General features: G+C 44.1%; 1 protein-coding gene across 1 annotated transcript; it reads left to right on the top strand.

Moving 5' to 3' along the window:
* The first annotated feature begins 1,001 nt into the window (after positions 1 to 1,001).
* Positions 1,002 to 17,096, top strand: LOC139567499 (UTP--glucose-1-phosphate uridylyltransferase-like). Its single transcript, XM_071388817.1, has 10 exons — positions 1,002 to 1,305; positions 2,252 to 2,367; positions 7,040 to 7,147; positions 14,022 to 14,207; positions 14,401 to 14,534; positions 14,888 to 15,185; positions 15,499 to 15,696; positions 15,952 to 16,194; positions 16,331 to 16,435; positions 16,599 to 17,096. Exons 1-10 carry the CDS (start codon positions 1,290 to 1,292, stop codon positions 16,704 to 16,706), a joined length of 1,512 nt encoding a protein of 503 aa, XP_071244918.1. The 5' UTR covers positions 1,002 to 1,289; the 3' UTR covers positions 16,707 to 17,096.
* The last annotated feature ends 103 nt before the right edge of the window (positions 17,097 to 17,199 follow it).

Below are 17,199 nucleotides of genomic sequence, written 5' to 3'. Positions count from 1 at the left end.
GGACAGTGAAAATGTACATTTTAAAGTGTTAATTTGTCACTTGTTTCACAGGCCGAAACCCAGCTCGCAAAAGTAGCCAAGCACCTTGGAGTTCTTTGGTGGATTGATATCAACATAATTATCGTCAGGTGGGTAGCCAATGCAATGAATTACGTTTGAAACATGTTGCGTGTGATGTAAATGCACTACTAGAAAGAGCCTTATAAACTAAACAATTGGCTGCTGGCATTGATATCTTAGTTGCTACCGCTGCTGCAGAATGGCTAACTTGCCCCTGACAATTCGTCTCCAAATTTACAGTGGCATGTAGCCAAGATAGCGCATCGTGTGGCTAAAGTCAACCCAGGGTCAAATGAATCAATACAAATAATGTATGAACCATACGCCAGAGTGCTAAACAGCCGCTTATCAACTGCGGGGTTGGACCAACCATGCTATAGAAGGGCTATGATGCTATTCAAGGAACCGCGTTATGGGGAAATGTGGGCAAATCTAACGTCACATATTTTGCCCACGAATATGTGACGTATGGATCTGACCAGAGATGCCTGTTCCATAATACATTAACTCCATATTAATTCCTAACTCTCTCGGCTGCCTGCTGTGCTAAAGGTTTACATGTAGGCACTGTAGCCTACATATAAATTCATCGGACATATCAGCTGGCAAGCACTTATCAAATAACGTTATGCGTGTAATATATCAGCTGGCAAGCACTTATCAAATAACGTTATGCGTGTAACTTAGTTCCGTTAGTGAGATATGTAGCGATTGTTCCCTGCTAAGAGGGTTCGTCACTAACTACCACATCCACGAAGTCCAAAACCCCGCCTATTAAAAAAAAATAAAAATACATCTTATTAAAATATGATTTTAAATCTAACCTTAAACACACTGCTAACCGTATGCTTATCCTTAAATTAGCACCAAAAAGCAACAAGAAAGAAATCTAGAATTTTGACGACGTAGCCTATTTAGACTTGTGGCTGTGCTATCTAGGGGAAACCCTAGAGAGGTGGGAGAACTGAGAACAGTGCATCTGCACTGATGAGTGGTGTCTGGTTTACTGATGGATTGATACGTTGTTTCTTGGGACTGCAGTTCATATTTTCTCAAGCGTGAGCGACTGTCACTGGTATCTGGTGTCAAGTCATTGACGTTTATCTCTTATTGAATGAAGTCTAATATTTTCTGGCAAATTACTGAAGACTATCGAAGACTATAGGCTAGACTTTTGGGATCTCATTTGGATAAACTTTCTTGGCACATATTTTGTCATACGTCCAAAGATGTCTGTTTTTGAAGGTACGTTTTCTGTACCTGTCTGCTATTGATTGCTCTTAACAGTTATCTTTTCCATGACTCTAAGTCACTTTTTGATTTCTCTTAGATTGGAATGATTTCCAATTTTTGAAAGGCAGTGCATTCTTTTAATCAATTTTTTCTGATGCTGTCTTGAATTTAGGCTACTGATATACTGAGGATATAGATTTCACCACATCAGTATTATGCAATACTTGGAATTGCCAAATTAGCCTACCAATCTCTTAGTGGGGGATATTTTCATCTTGAGTGATTTGCATGTCAATTGTAACCAGAGCTGGGTTGCTGGTATTTTTTAAATTATTTTCTTAACATAATACATCCTGTGTTGAACAGAGGGTGAACAAACCACAGTTGACTGGTTCAATAATGGAGGGGCAGGTAGGCTAGCAGCGGTTAGAAACGGTTAGAAACGTAACCAAAAGGTTGCTGGTTCGAATCCCCGAGCCGACTTGGTGAAAAATCTGTTTGTGCCCTTGAGCAATCCTAATTGCTTCTATAAGTCGCTCTGGACAAGCACGTTTGCTAAATTACTTACATTTTGATAATATTGACCCAATAGGCTTGACTTGTTCATGGTATAATGGATATAGGAAGAAAATGCTAGATGTCCATTAAAATAGATCCAATAAGCCAACATGTGGGTAGACATTTTACATGGCATCATATGTAACCATGTTCCATTTCACTTATTGTAAAATAATGTGCTTGCTTGCTTATGAATGACTACAAGCTGCCTCGCTCATTAGAACACAGGCATGCAGTTGTTTCTAGAAGGCTTTGACTGAACATCTTTAAACTGACCAACTCCTTTTTTCCCCCTCTCTCTGGCCTCATACTATTTGATTGTTTTGAATGGTTCGAGCAGACTGAATGATGAAATACCTCCTCTGTTGCTTTTTTTTCTCTCTCTCCTTTCTCCCGGCAGATCTCAGCAAAGCCGGGATGGCAGAGTTTCAGGAGAAGCTGCGGCTGCAGCATGAGACCTCCATGCACAAAGAGCTGGAGAAGCTGCTGACCACAGCCAAGGGGGCTGAGCAGGAGGTGGGCCTGGGGTTTAGGAGTTTGGAGCGAGTGTACCTGGTGCATGTTTGTGTATCTAGGGTGGTTGTTTTGGAGGAGTGAGGAAATGTCTTACCCTCCCAGAACTCAGTCCAGCAGGGCAACAGGATGGTGAATGACCTGTGTCTCTCTCAATGGGTCAAACACAGATGCACACACTTCACGATTTCACAACATGGACTCGCTCTTTCTACCTCTTTCTGCTCCTCTCCCCATCTTTTCACCTCCCCACTCTTTGCCCCCTTGTTTACTTTCAGCCCCAGCAGGCTTGCTTTTAAACCCCTTCTCTATATGATGTAGGCCATAGATTCCCACAGAAATCATTGTCACTTGTCATCACCACTGAGCCCTCACCTACAAAGCACCAGCTATTACCATGCCATCCAACAAGCACAGTGCACAACCCATCAAAACAACCCATTTGACCAGAAACTGGAAAGACAATTCTCCCTGCTTAGCAAACAGTTTGTATGCAGTTAGCATTGCTACTGCTAACTAAAGCATTGGCATGATGGCAAAAGCTTACAAGATAAGCATTCTCGCTCTGTAGAGTAAGTGGTTCATTTTTTACGCTGCTCCTCGTTTCACTTCAAACACAACACTAAAGTTAGACTGCGGAGGGGGGAGAAACACAATTAAAACCCACTGAGGAGACCGGAGGGTTTAGGAACGACCAGTGAGATGGGCTAGGTGGGAGTTCTAATGATTATACCAATGGTGGCATTTAGAACAGACTGAACCGTAACGTACATGAAAGCCATTAAGCAAAGGTCAGAAAGGAGGGTTGCGGGCAGAATGCTTTGATTATAGGGAGTGGGCAGGAGAGGATGAAAGTCTACGCTTCACCAAACAGACTGCATCAACAGATTAGAGAAATAATGATGCACATCATTTGTAATAGAAATATTGAGTTCAGATGTAGCTTATATGACACATCAAAAAGTATTTAACTATGCTATTATAGGATTGGTGAGGTGGGGGGGTCAATGTAAATAGTCCGGTGGCCATTTTATTAATTGTTCAGCAGTCTTATGGCTTGGGGGTAGATGCTGTGAACTTATACAGGATCGGTGGGTCTCCCGCGGGATGGTTGAGCTAACGTAGGCTAATGCGATTAGCATGAGGTTGTAAGTAACAAGGAAATTTCCCAGGACATACATATCTGATATTGGCAGAAAGCTTAAATTCTTGTTAATCTAACTGGACTGTCCAATTTACAGTAGCTATTACAGTGAAATAATACCATGCTATTGTTTGAGGAGAGTGCACAGTTATGAACTGAAAGTTATTAATAAACCAATTAGGCACATTTGAACAGAAATGCAATGGTTCATTGGATCAGTCTAAACCTCTAAAACTTTGCCCATACACTGCTGCCATCTAGTGGCCAAAATCTAAATTGTGCCTAGATTCATATATTGGCCTTTCTTTTGCATTTCAAAGATGATGGTAAAAAAAAAAATACAAAAAAAGGTTGTTTTTTGTTTGTATTATCTTTTACCAGATATAATGTGTTATATTCTCCTACATTCCTTTCACATTTCTACAAACTTCAAAGTGTTTCCTTTCAAAGGGTATCAAAAATATGCATATCCTTGCTTCAGGTCCAGAGATACAGGCAGTTAGATTTGGGTATGTATTTTTAGGCGAAAATTGAAAAAAGGGTCTGCTTGCCGTGCGGTAGCAGAGAAAACAGTGTATGACTTGGGTGACTGGAGTCTCTGACAATTTTTTGGGGCTTTCCTCTGACACCGCCTATTATATAGGTACTGGATGGCAGGAAGCTTGGCCCCAGTGATGTACTGGGCTGTATGCACTACCCTCTGTAGCGCCTTACGGTCAGATGCCAAGCAGTTGCCATACTAGGCAGTGATGCAACCGGTCAGGATGCTCTCGACGGTGCAGCTGTAAAACTTTGGGGACCCATGACAAATCTTTTCAGTCTCCTGAGTGGAGATGATAGTTCATTGGTGATGTGGACACCAAGGAACCTGAAACTCTCGGCCTGCTCCATTACAGCCCCGTCGATGTTAATGGGGGGCCTATTCGCCGCCTTTTCCTGTCGTCCATGATCAGCTCCTTTGTCTTGCTCACTTTGAGGGAGAGGTTGTTGTCCTGGCACCACACTGCCAGGTCTCTGACCTCCTCCCTATAGGCTGTCTCATCGTTGTCGGTGATCAGGCCTACCTACCACTGTTGTGTCGTCAGCAAACTTAATGATGGTGTTGGAGCCGTGTTTGGCCACGCAGTCGTGGGTGAACAGGGAGTACAGTAGGGGACTAAGTACAGACCTCTCAGGGGCCCCAGTGTTGAGGATTAGCGTGGCAGACGTGTTGTTGCCTACCCTTTCCACCTGGGGGGCGGCCCGTCAGGAAGTCCAGGATCCAGTTGCAGAGGGAGGTGTTTAGTCCCAGGGTCCTTAGCTTAGTGATGAGCTTCATGGGCACTATGGTGTGGAACGCTGAGCTGTAGTCAATGAATAGCATTCTCACATAGGTGTTCCTTTTGTCCAGGTGGGAAAGGGCAGTGTGGAGTGTGATTTGAGATTGCGTTATCTGTGGATCTGTTGGGGCAGTATGAGAATTGGAGTGGGTCTAGTGTATCCGGGGAGGATGTTGTTGATATGAGCCATGACCAGCCTTTCAAAGCACTTCATGGTACCGATGTGAGTGCTACGGGGCGGTAATCATTTAGGCAGGTTACCTTTGCTTCCTTGGGCACAGAGACTATGGTGGTCTGCTTGAAACATGTAGGTAGGTATTACAGACTCGGTCAGGGAGAGGTTGAAAATGTCAGTGAAGACATTTACCAGTTGGTCCGTGCATGCTCTGAGTACACGTCCTGGTAATCCGTCTGGCCCAGCGGCGTTGTGAATGTTGACCTGTTTAAAGGTCTTGCTCACATCGGCTACCGAGAGCGTTATCACACAGTCGTCCGGAACAGCTGGTGCTCTCGTGCATGCTTCTGTGTTGCTTGCCTCGAAGCAAGCATTAAAGGCATTTCGCTCATCTGGTAGGGTTGCTTCACTGGGCAGCTCGCGTCTGGGTTTCCCTTTGTAGTCCGTAATAGTTTTCAAGCCCTGCCACATCCGACGAGCGTCAGAGCCGGTGTAGTAGGATTTACCCCCCCAAAATCGAAAATGATCATTTGCACCAAAGTAGACATCATGCAAAACTACAAATTCTTGCAAGCTCCTGCACGTCATCTCTAGCTGACACCTTTGCTAACAGTTATTGTATCAATTTAAAACTTGCACAAGACATTTCAGAGAATTGTCAATTTTTAAAGAAATGTAGCCAATTTATTCATTGCTAACATTAGATAATTCATCCAGAGATTCTTACTGTTGCCTCGATTTGGCAGTCTCGTCCAGATCATGTCATTGGTAGTTCTTTATGATAGCCAAATTGGCAGCTAATTAGCGTTTCATTTCTTGGGGGTAAATACAGGCAAACATATTGATAAAGTCACCTTGTCCTAGAGATTTACACGGGTTAATAACACCATGTCCCTGTTTGACCATTAGGTTTTATTACTCATATTGTGGTACTCTATTCCAGTGCAAGCACACCTGATTCAAATGTTTTACTAATCATCAGGCTGACAGGAGATGTGGCTCAAGGAACTCTTCTGGGTCCTCTCATCTTCCTTTCAGTCATTGACAGCGCAGCCCGGGATGTCGAAAGTAGGTGGAAATATGTTCACGATCTAAATCTGGTCCCATGCCCTGTCTGGATCGAGGGCCAGGAGCTCAAAGTGTGTGATAGTGTGATCATTTTTAGAGCTAATGGTACAGAAAGACTTACAATGGGGCAAGCAGTTTGCTACTATGATAACCAAGAGCAACAGAAAACGTTTTGACCTTCGCCGCCTTAAAAGGTTCCATGTGCCACAGGAAGACCTGGTTTGCATTTACACCGACTACAGACACCCCACCCTGGAATATTGCGCTCCGGCTTGACACAGCTCACTGAACCAGGCCCAGTCTGGTGACCTGGAGCGTATTCAGAAGAGGGTATGCCGCACCATCCTAGGAGGATAATCCAGTTATACTGAGGCACTTCAGACCCTGTCCCTAACCCGGCTTCATGAAAGACGGACACAACTCTACACTGACTTCGCTGTCAGCCTCCTAAAATCTAAATTCCGAGACTGGCTAACCCCTGACTGAATCACAGTGACGGGCAGGAACACCTGCAGCCAAAACAAACTGACTATACCAAAGTCTAGTTTACCAATCCCACATTTCTGCTTGTTGATTAATTATTTTCTTTAAGACCACAGGACATTATTGATTTAGATTTTTGTAAATGAAAAATGTTGCTCATATCCATTCATATTTGGTATGCTCATGGATTTGTGTTGACTGCTATATGAGTGTAAAAAAAATAATTACACCCCCCAAAAATCAAGCCCTTTATTAGTTGAATCAGGTGTGCTGGTTCTGGAATACATCAAATAAGTGGAGATGGCTGAAGTTACTAGAGGTTTGGGAGACACCGATTTAGGCTTTAGTAATGTTATGATTTCAATCGTGTCGGTATTTTATCAAGCTATGTTTTGCGTGTGAATTGGATACTATAATGTATTAATAATGTGGATCTTGATCATTTGCGTCCGTGCAGAGTCTGATCCTTGGCACTTTCTGTTTCAGATTTCCAAAAAGGACTTTGAGGGTTTTAAGAACCTCTTCCACAGATTCCTCCAGGTGAAAGGACCCTCTGTGAAATGGGACAAGATCCACAAGCCCCCAGAGGATCTGGTGAGTAGTTAGGTTTTAACCCTGGTTAAAAGCTCAGGCATTCGTTATTTGCATAAGAAATTACAAGACATTGTCATACAGATCATAAAAATGGTTCCCTTCCTTACCATTGGAAATCCATTGTTTCTGCAGGTGTAGACCCTCTTGTACAAGGGATTATCTGACCTGTAGTTTCTTTTATTTTTTAATAAAGTATTTGTTGCGTATTTAGTGCTAGTCCACAAACTAGGGTCTCAGAAACACTGTTTTGAGTGTAGCATCTCTATGTGTATGTTGCGTGAGATTAGATCTGTAGGCCAAAGCCCTCTTCTACAATGAACATCTGAGCAGATAGATGCCAACGCGGCCCCTTTGAACTGAACATGAGAGCTGTAGAGTTACAGTGGCTGTCATGTGACACTGGCTCTATGGGGGCAGAATGTTGTGGTCCTGTCGTCCTGCAGCATACCAGGGGAGAGTCTGGGACAGAAAGCCCAGTGTTGGGTTTCCTCCACTGGGACGGCAGCCAGGCGCCAGTACACCAACCCCTCCACATGGTCTACATCCCCATCCTCTCCCAGCTGACTGGAACATGTGAGGCTCCAGTCAGAGAGGGAGTGTTACAGCTGAAGGGTCACTGGGGTGTGGGCTTTTCCCCGAGTCTAAATGTCTAAGAACTTAGCGTTTTGAGTAGTGTGCCTATGGTGACAGGAGGTAGACTCCGTTAAAGGAAGGAGGAGGGCGTTTCAGGGAGACCTGGGCTGGAACCACTGACCCATGGAACACTTAGGCTACATCCAGTTGGTATATAGATGCACACACTTGTTTGTGAGTCTGTACATTCCCAAGCTCGTGAAGCCCACAGATTATTATGAGTACGTAGTAAGGTATGGAAACAAGCACCCCACACCAACAGAACTGAAACGAGGTAACCAGATCCAAGAACAGAGTGTGTAGCTATGGGCCAAAGCCAGCCAGCTATTTATCACCTGGGTGACATTTCAGTATCTCAGAGCCTGACCACCCCCCCCCTCTCTTCCTGAAATAACCCCCGGCTCATAGGTTACCTTATAAATAGCCTGACCTCTCCAGCATTCGAAAGCACAGCCTTGAGGGAGCAGGATTCTGGCCTGGGGTGATATTTGGCTTACCCTGCCCCGAACCCACCTTGTGTGTGTGTAGGCCTATCTGCCCTAGCAACCTCACTCTAGGACCGTCTTAAGACCGCCTTGTTTTGGGACGTGGTTCATGGTCACGACCGTAAGGCTAGGAGTAAGGAACTTGAAACCGTATCTGGACTCGTTCCCCACTTGTGACAGACACAGGTCACCTTGGAGCCCTTGAGTTTGAAGTTGTGTTAAGTTCAAACAACTGTTTTAAGTTCTTATGAGTTCAATCTCATCATGTTGTAGTTCTCCTTGTTATCGGCTGAAGCTGTATCGACTGAAGCTGTACATCTGCACAATATTGACTTGTGAGTTCATGTACCTAAATTGAGTGAATATCCCCAAAAACAAGTCTATGTAAAGTGTTTTTTCTATTATCCGATAGATACTGTCTGCTTCTCTACCCGATTCTCCATTCCCTCCCAGTTATGTAATCGCTTCATCGCCAAGGACACACAGTCTCTGCAAAACGCAAAGCTTTTGCTCTTAGGTCAATATTGCTTGTTTTGCAGAGATTGACTGTTTGAAGTCCATGGCTGCTAGGAAGCCTGAAAATGCACCTCGAGTTTGCATGCTCAATATTTAGTTGTTCTAATGCTTTGTCGGCTAGCTAAGTGCATGGAATGAACCCTACATTTTGAGTAGCCTAGTGAATAATAACGTCCCAAGAATGGAACCTTGTGGCACTACAGTATTTATAGGAAGCATTTCAGACATTGTACCATCAACCTGTACACTTTGATTTGATAGTTTTCCACATTCTAAAGAGATTATTCTGGTTCTTTTCTGTTTCACCCTAGTAAAACTCTGACTTTGCCTTGTAAATAAGTGCTATGTTTCACTTCTTTAAATCTAGTACAGTCTGTTGCCAGATCGGACTGTGTTACTTTGGCCCAAACCACATTTGGTTCATGAATAAACTCTGTTTGATCCCCAGAAAACCCATGGATTACCTCAACCTTTATGAGCTTGAGTGACTGAAATTCTCTTGAAAGATCACACAGGAACCCTTGCTCATCACATTTTCTAAAATTCAGTTTTAAATAATGGGTGGTTTTGTCTTTGTAAAAGGGAACTACATAGCTCACAATGAAAGTAACCTCTTTTTGCCATTGAGAGTAATGGCACTTCACCTCAATAGCCCAGACTTGGGTAAACGCATCTTATTGTGCTGTGTTATGACTGACGATGGAGAACCCACACCTTCAGACGCTGTGTGGTCTTGACTCCAACAGAGCCATGAGTTACTATTGTGTGTTGGGAAGGATCCCCCATAAGGTAAGAAACATTAGTATGTCTTCGAGAGCAAAATATTCATGGTGATGGAATTAGTCATTAGAAAATGATTTGGTTACTTCTCTCTTGATCTTTTGAGACTCTTGAGATATCTTGATTAGGGCCTGGGACGATAGCAGTATCGTGGCAAGGAAACAAAACACAAAGCATATTTCAATTCTTTAGGAAAACGGCCCTAATGTTGGAAACAAACATGTTGTCCTCCAGAGTCGCGTGTATTTATTTTTCAAGCTATAACACACAATATTCTACATACAGCAGGTTTTCAAGGACCGAAGTGTTTGTTCTGTTTTGTGTTTTAATGTTTGCCATGGGAAAAATATCGCAATACTGGTATCTTCCCCAGTGGTGTGTATTCATGGATGCCAAGGGAAGCCAGACGCACCAAAATGTTTTACCAACATTTTCCTTCAATTCGCAAGAGGCTGAATGTATCTCACCAGAGAAAGCATCCAAGCGAGCAAAACAGTGCCCCTCTGTCTCTGTGTAGACCATCTATCTATCCAATGCTGTCTGGTCAAAAAGAGTATGACATTGTTGCCGCCCGTAGCATTGAATGCAAGGGAAGCCAGCGAGCATTTGGCCTCCCTTGATAAAAGAATTTTTAAAAAAGTATAAAATAATAGCCAATCAGCGAACTCAACTGTGAATGGTCCTGGCGCACCAAAAAAAGTGTCAAGGGAAGTCAGTTTGGAACTTGCTTCAGTCCAATCACTTCAAGAGCAATACGTCATTGACAGAAACCACTTGAATTGTTGCATCGCGTTGTGTTGTCCTCCAGTGGCTGGCTAGCTAAAATTGACCCTTTTCTATACTGAACAAAAATATAAATGCAACGTGCCACAATTTTACTGAGTTGCAGTTCATATAAGGAAATCCGTTAATTTAAATAAATAAATTAGGCTCTAATCTATGGATTTTACTTGAATGGGCAGGGGCACAGCCATGGGTGGGCCTGGGAGGGCATAAGCTTACCCACTTGGGAGCCAGGACCTGCCAATCAGAATTAGTTTTTCCCCACGAAAGGGCTTTATTACAGACAGAAATACTCCTCAATTTCATCAGCTGTCCAGATGGCTGGTCTCAGACGATCCTGCAGGTGAAGAAGCCAGATGTGAAGGTCCTGGGCTGGCATGATTATATGTGGTCTGCGGTTGTGAGGCTGGATGGACGTACTGGCAAATTCTCTAAAGCGATGTTGGAGGTGGCTTATGTTAGATTAATTAACATTCAATTCCCTTGCAACAGCTCTGGTGGACATTCCTGCAATCAGCATGCCAATTGCACGCTCCCTCAATACTGGAGAGATCTGTGGCATTTTGTTGTGACACAACTGCACATTTTAGAGTAGCCTTTTCTTGTCCCCAGCACAAGATGCACGTGTGCAATGATCATGCTGTTTAATCAGCTTCTTGATATGCCACACCTGTAAGGTGGATGGATTATCTTGGCAAAGGATAAATTATCATTAACAGGAATGTAAACAAATTTGTCCACAAAATTTGAGAAGCTTTTTGTGCATATGGAAAATGTCTGGAAGGTTTTATTTCATCTAATTAAACACGAGACAACACTTTACATGTTGCGTTTATATTTCTGTTCAGTGTAAATTAGCCATGCATGGAGATTTGGACTTGTGGTTTTACTTAATTCTCCGTACTGGTCAATGATTATAACGCAGATTCTGATCCAACCATAAATTCATACTGTGCTCCATTTCTATACAACTGTCAGCAACAGATGCGTCTGAAATAGCCGAATGCACTAATTTGAAGGTGTGTCCACATACTTTTGTATCACGGTCGCAAGGCATATGAACTAACAGGTTATAGAGCAAACAACGCAATTATCACAACACATAGGTTGTAATATGGCATTTAATCTTGATGTGACTTTCTGACATGAGAGAGGTCTTGGATATCGTAGATCGTGGATATCGTAGAGCTTGGGCCAGTCTTTGGTAATGTCAAAATGATGACCAACATGAAGATTTAGCCTAAATGTTGTTTGTAAAAAATAAAATAAAATGTGCAGCTAAAAGGTCAGCTATTTAGCTCAGGAGAATCCTTATTGAAGATTATTTTAGCCTGTATGTCTTGAGGGAAGTAGAATGACCCGGCTCTCCAGACTCCTATTCATTTAAAAGGGGCTATAGTTGTGGCGATAATCAGCCTAGTGGTTGAGCTATAAGGGGGTGGAACCCTCTACCACCTAACAACTCACGTGAGGTGTTTTCCTAAGGAGTTCCCTATTCCTGTGTCTTACACGTTGCTTTGTGTATTTTCCAATAGTCCATACACACTGAATACAGTACACACTGTGAAACAATAATTGGGGTTTGTTGAGAGAAGTGCGTAGTCTGCCTCCTCTGTAGCCTATAGGGCCGGTTTCCCAGACCGTAAGCTTAGTCATAGACTAGTAAGAAGTAGCCCACCACTTCCAATGGTGAATCTCCATTGAATTATTATTTTTTTGTACAGGACTAGGCTTTCTCCTGATCTGTCTGGTCCTGGTAAACACTGCCCATAGCATTGGGATATTCAATTATAGGCTAGCTTTGAAATGGCCTATTGTGGGTGTATCTGTGGGAAGACATTGTCAAGATACTGTGAGGATTCCTTCATGGTTTGAATTCCTTCATGGTCGCACTCTCGTCTCAATGGTTCGCCTCGTGAAGGTGTGAGCAGTAAGGAAGAGGATGAGGCCTGGCTGCCTGTTACCATGCCAACTCTGAAACGGTAGCCTCCCTCAGTCGGTGCAGGAAGTGTGTGGAAACGTAGAGCAGGTGTCCTCGCACTCTCCTGCGTCTGTCTGCATGTGAGGAGGATGGTGATGGGAGGGAGGTAAAGTAAGGTGTCTATGTGTGTTGAAGGCAGTGTAACGGATTGTGTAAAAGTTAAGCTCTTGAGTGTGACACACACACACACTGTCTCTATTTACTCCTTGTACAACACAAGAGGACAAAAAGGACATCTGTCATCTTTCCATTTGCCAACAGCGGGGCCAGTAAAGGCCAGAGGGCCTGTTCCTTGTCCCCTGGGAATTATTCTAAATGACGAAGTACAGGAAAGGAAATTCAAATGTCTGACTATACCCCATCTAGCTTACTGTATTCGGCTCACAGTAAAACATACCATATTAACGGTTTGCCTTTTTCAATTATGTAGGCTACCGCTGTACCTTGATGTGGGCCTACAATAATTAAATATAGTTGGCCTATTGTTTTTCCTATTGGACAAATTATGTATAAAGTTACTCCAGGCTTTCAGTTACTGCATGTTAAAAAGCTCACCCAGTGTGGTAACACATTAAATGCATTTTCTCCCACAAGTCATTGCTTTGTATTTCACCTCGATGTGGTGTTAATCAAGCTCAGCTAGCCAATTTGACCCTTTAAAAACATATTTTAAAATGTGTTTTTCTGTATCAATCCCACGATATGTTGGTTGTAGGCCTGAATGTTTTGTGGGTTTGTTGCATTTTCTAGGACAAGTGGGAGCATGGACACAAGCAACACATTGCGATGCCAACGAATGCTTGAATAAATAAGCTCTCTACCTTGACATAATGCCTACTGATAGGTCAATGGCTATTTCTGGACCTTCAAGAGGATCCTCTGTTGATCAATGTTTTTCATTTGGCATGAAGACACAGTATGTAATATTAATACACAAAAAAAACAGACCAGATACATAGTTATCAGTGGTAAAGTATGGACGCTGGTGTTAAACACTCTTTGCTACAGCCTTTGTGGCTGTCCTTCCTTCGTCCGGGGCGAATTGGGGGGCGGCATTGTCTGTAGGGGTGTTTTCTTCTCCCCTCAGTCTCTCTGTGAGGATGTACTTTAGCGTCACCGCTCTGGGTTTTGACAGCTGTTGCCATGGCTTCACTGAGTAGCAGTTACGTAATAAGGGTTTGGAGTGATGCCAGCTCCCCCCTCCTCCTCTCCAAAACAGAGCACTCCACCCCCCTCACCCTACCTTGAGCAACCTCAATACTGCCCCCCAGCTGTCAACTACTGAACTGAAGATCCAACATCAATGGTCACTTTCAGCTTTCACAGGGATTGATATAAAAGGTTGCCCTGTTGCCCGGGGAAAGTGAACTGAGCAGTCGGCAAGTTGAATCTTCTCTGTGGTTACACCATTGGACAGGTTAATTATTTTATTGAAAACGACCAAACCGCAACGAATTCCTGTAGCCTAAACTGATATTTCTGGACCCTCCCCATTGTTTAATAGAAAATCCATCAATTTGTCATTTCTGTGTAACCTACTTACTACTTTGTTAATGGAAGAACGTGTGGCCTGCACTGAAGCGTTCTAACATTGCCAGTCTGTGTAAACAGCTATACATTTCTGGGCAAGTGATAATCTTCAGGCTACTCCTAGTATCTGACCTCTGATCTGTACCTCTTTCCCTCCCTGTTGCAGATCCACCCCTATGACAAGATCAAGGCCCAGGTGCTGCCGGACAGCGTGGCGGCCAGCCTCAACAAGCTGGTGGTGGTCAAGCTCAACGGAGGCCTGGGCACCAGCATGGGCTGCAAGGGCCCCAAGAGTGTCATCAGTGTCCGCAATGAGAACACCTTCCTGGACCTCACTGTCCATCAGATAGAGGTAGATGATACTGTACCATTTTTGGTCCGAGTGAACATAACACTTAAAAGATATCAGAATATTCAGTATGAGCCAGAATGTTAACTAGAGCTAGTTATTGTAGTACTAGATATTTCTATATTCAACATCATTTATGACGAAATGACAACTATTTGGGAGCCAAACTCCAGTCGTAAAAATGCCTCCATCTCAGCACTTAAACAAGACATTCAACGTGGACGTCCCTCTGGTTCTCATGAACTCCTTCAACACAGACGAGGACACCAAGAAGATCCTGCAGAAGTACACACACCACCGGGTGCACATCCACACTTTCAACCAGAGCAGGTAACACACGCCTACAGAAATATACACATGGGTTGTGTTCAGCAGGGCACACTGTTTTAAAGTGTTTTTTGCAATGTAAAATCCTAATGAGTGTTGCTCTTGGACAAGTTCAGGTACATTCCATTTTCTCTGTACTGGACATGATCCTGTTCTATTACGATCCTCCTTAACTCTTTCCTGAACATCCTCTCCTTTTTACACCCGTCCATCTCTCCTCCACTTTCCATTTCCCTCTCTTCTCACCTCTACCTCACTTGTCAGGTTGTCATTGTAAATAAGAATCAGTTCTCATTGACTTACCTGTGTAGATAAAGGTAAATAACATGATTAAAACTCTCCTCCTGCCCCTCTAGATACCCGAGGATCAACAAGGAGTCCCTGCTGCCCGTGGCTAAGGACCTGGGGGTGCACGGCGACCACGGCGACGCCTGGTACCCGCCCGGCCACGGAGACATCTACGCCAGCTTTTACAACTCTGGCCTGCTGGACCAGCTGATCGCCGCGGGCAAGGAGTACATCTTTGTGTCCAACATAGACAACCTGGGCGCCACCGTGGACCTGTTCATCCTCAACCACCTGATGACGCAGCCCAAAGACAAGCGCTGCGAGTTCATCATGGAGGTCACGGACAAGACCCGCGCAGACGTCAAGGTGAGCAGAGGTGTGTGTGCTAGCTAGAAGCAGGCAAGGGGTACTGCTGGTTCTCTTTTCTCCCTGGTGGTTCGTTAAATTGTTAATGTCGCTGAATGTCAGTCCTCACCTCGGCAGTATTTGGGGACCTTGGGGCTAAAGATGTAAGACCGTTTAAAAAGAGTGATAAAGCGACAATGGTAGAGGATGAAAAGATCATAAGTGACTTCCCTACGATTGTATGATCCGTATTGTACCTCAATGTAAAATGGCATACAGCCTTCCATTTCCTGACTGCTCATGGTTCTGCCACGCCTCTCAATCTCCTCCGCAGGGTGGCACGCTGATCCAGTACGACGACAAGCTGCGTCTGCTGGAGATAGCCCAGGTGCCCAAAGCCCACGTGGACGAGTTCAAGTCGGTCACCAAGTTCAAGATCTTCAACACCAACAACCTGTGGATCTCCCTGGCCGCCATTAAGAGGCTGCACGAGCAGAACGCCATGGACATGGAGATCATCGTCAACCCCAAGGTGAGAGGACGGATGAAAGGAGAGCCTTAAAATGAAAACTGTCTGGTATCTGTATATACAGTGGGTTTAGTTCGTAGCCATGTGTTTTAGGGTTTTCTTTGAAATGTACTCTTTTTATATGAATTAATATTTCAGACGGCAGTCAACCATGGCCTGGAGTGACTCAACTACGATTAGATTTGCATCACTTTGTAATAGCCGCCACAAGCTCACTGAACGTTAGCACCAATTACCCTTCAACTACCTCCTCCCCAGACGCTGGACGGTGGTCTGAACGTGATCCAGCTGGAAACAGCAGTGGGCGCCGCGATTAAGGCCTTTGACAACGCCCTGGGCGTCAACGTGCCCCGTAGCCGCTTCCTTCCCGTCAAGACCTCGTCGGACCTGCTGCTGGTCATGTCCAACCTCTACAGCCTGGATGCCGGCTCGCTCACCATGAGCAAGAAGAGGGAATTCCCCTCCACGCCACACGTCAAGCTGGGCAGCTCTTTCACCAAGGTAATGGAACCAAAATGTAGATGAATGCATTTTGATTTTATATATATTTGTGTGGGTCTTTTTTGGAGGTAGTCATTCATATTTCATGGTTTGAATAGGTTCTTGACAGTACATAAGTGACCTGTTCTGGTTGCAGGTCCATGACTTCCTGATGAGGTTTGAGAGCATCCCAGACATGCTAGAACTGGATCACCTGACAGTGTCAGGAGACGTCACCTTCGGAAAGAACGTCTCTCTCAAGGTAAAGGCTTCATACCCAAAATGGTACCTCATTCCTATTGCATAGTATTTACTTGGAATACAGAAAATTGATACTGGGACTAGTTTTGCTTGACATCTCTCTAACTGTTGATGTTTTGTGTGTTACATTTGTCTACGTCCCCTCCTCACTATCCATGCCACAGGGAACTGTCATCATTATTGCCAATCATGGAGATAGGATTGATATTCCTGCCGGAGCGGTGCTGGAAAACAAGATCGTATCTGGCAACCTGCGCATCCTCGACCACTAAGGCCTTCAGGATACAGACGAGACTCAAGGCCAAGAACAAACTATACCTAGGACTGTTGCAGAGCAAGAAAGACACAGGGTGAAGTTCAAGGTTATCTGTGATCCACCATTTCAGATTAATTATCTGCAGCTTAAGAAAGACTACCGCAATCAGGGTAATTTTAAATCCGCTTCAAATGGATGGGATGGTCCTCCTAATGAGCGTTGTGGTTCAGCACACCATGCAAACACGACTTCTGTTGGAAGCGAAAGCTTTTAGAGGGTTCTGGGCTGCGTTTACACAAGCAGCCCAATTCTGAAATTCTTCCCAATTATTGGCAAAAGAGATCAGAATTGGGCTGCCTGTGTAGCAAATTCTGAGCCAACTAACCTGAATAAAGTGCAGTATGGATTCAATGTGTCAGTCTTGATTTTAAAACTAGAAACATCTAATCAAAAGGTGTGGCCTCAAGTGCAAATCAATACACCCAAGGTAGGTCAATAGTCTATTGCAG

Source organism: Salvelinus alpinus, chromosome 2 (assembly GCF_045679555.1).
Source record: "Salvelinus alpinus chromosome 2, SLU_Salpinus.1, whole genome shotgun sequence".
Lineage (NCBI taxonomy): Eukaryota > Metazoa > Chordata > Actinopteri > Salmoniformes > Salmonidae > Salvelinus > Salvelinus alpinus.
Note: the sequence above shows the minus strand (reverse complement) of the source record. Positions and strands in the feature narration are given on the sequence as shown.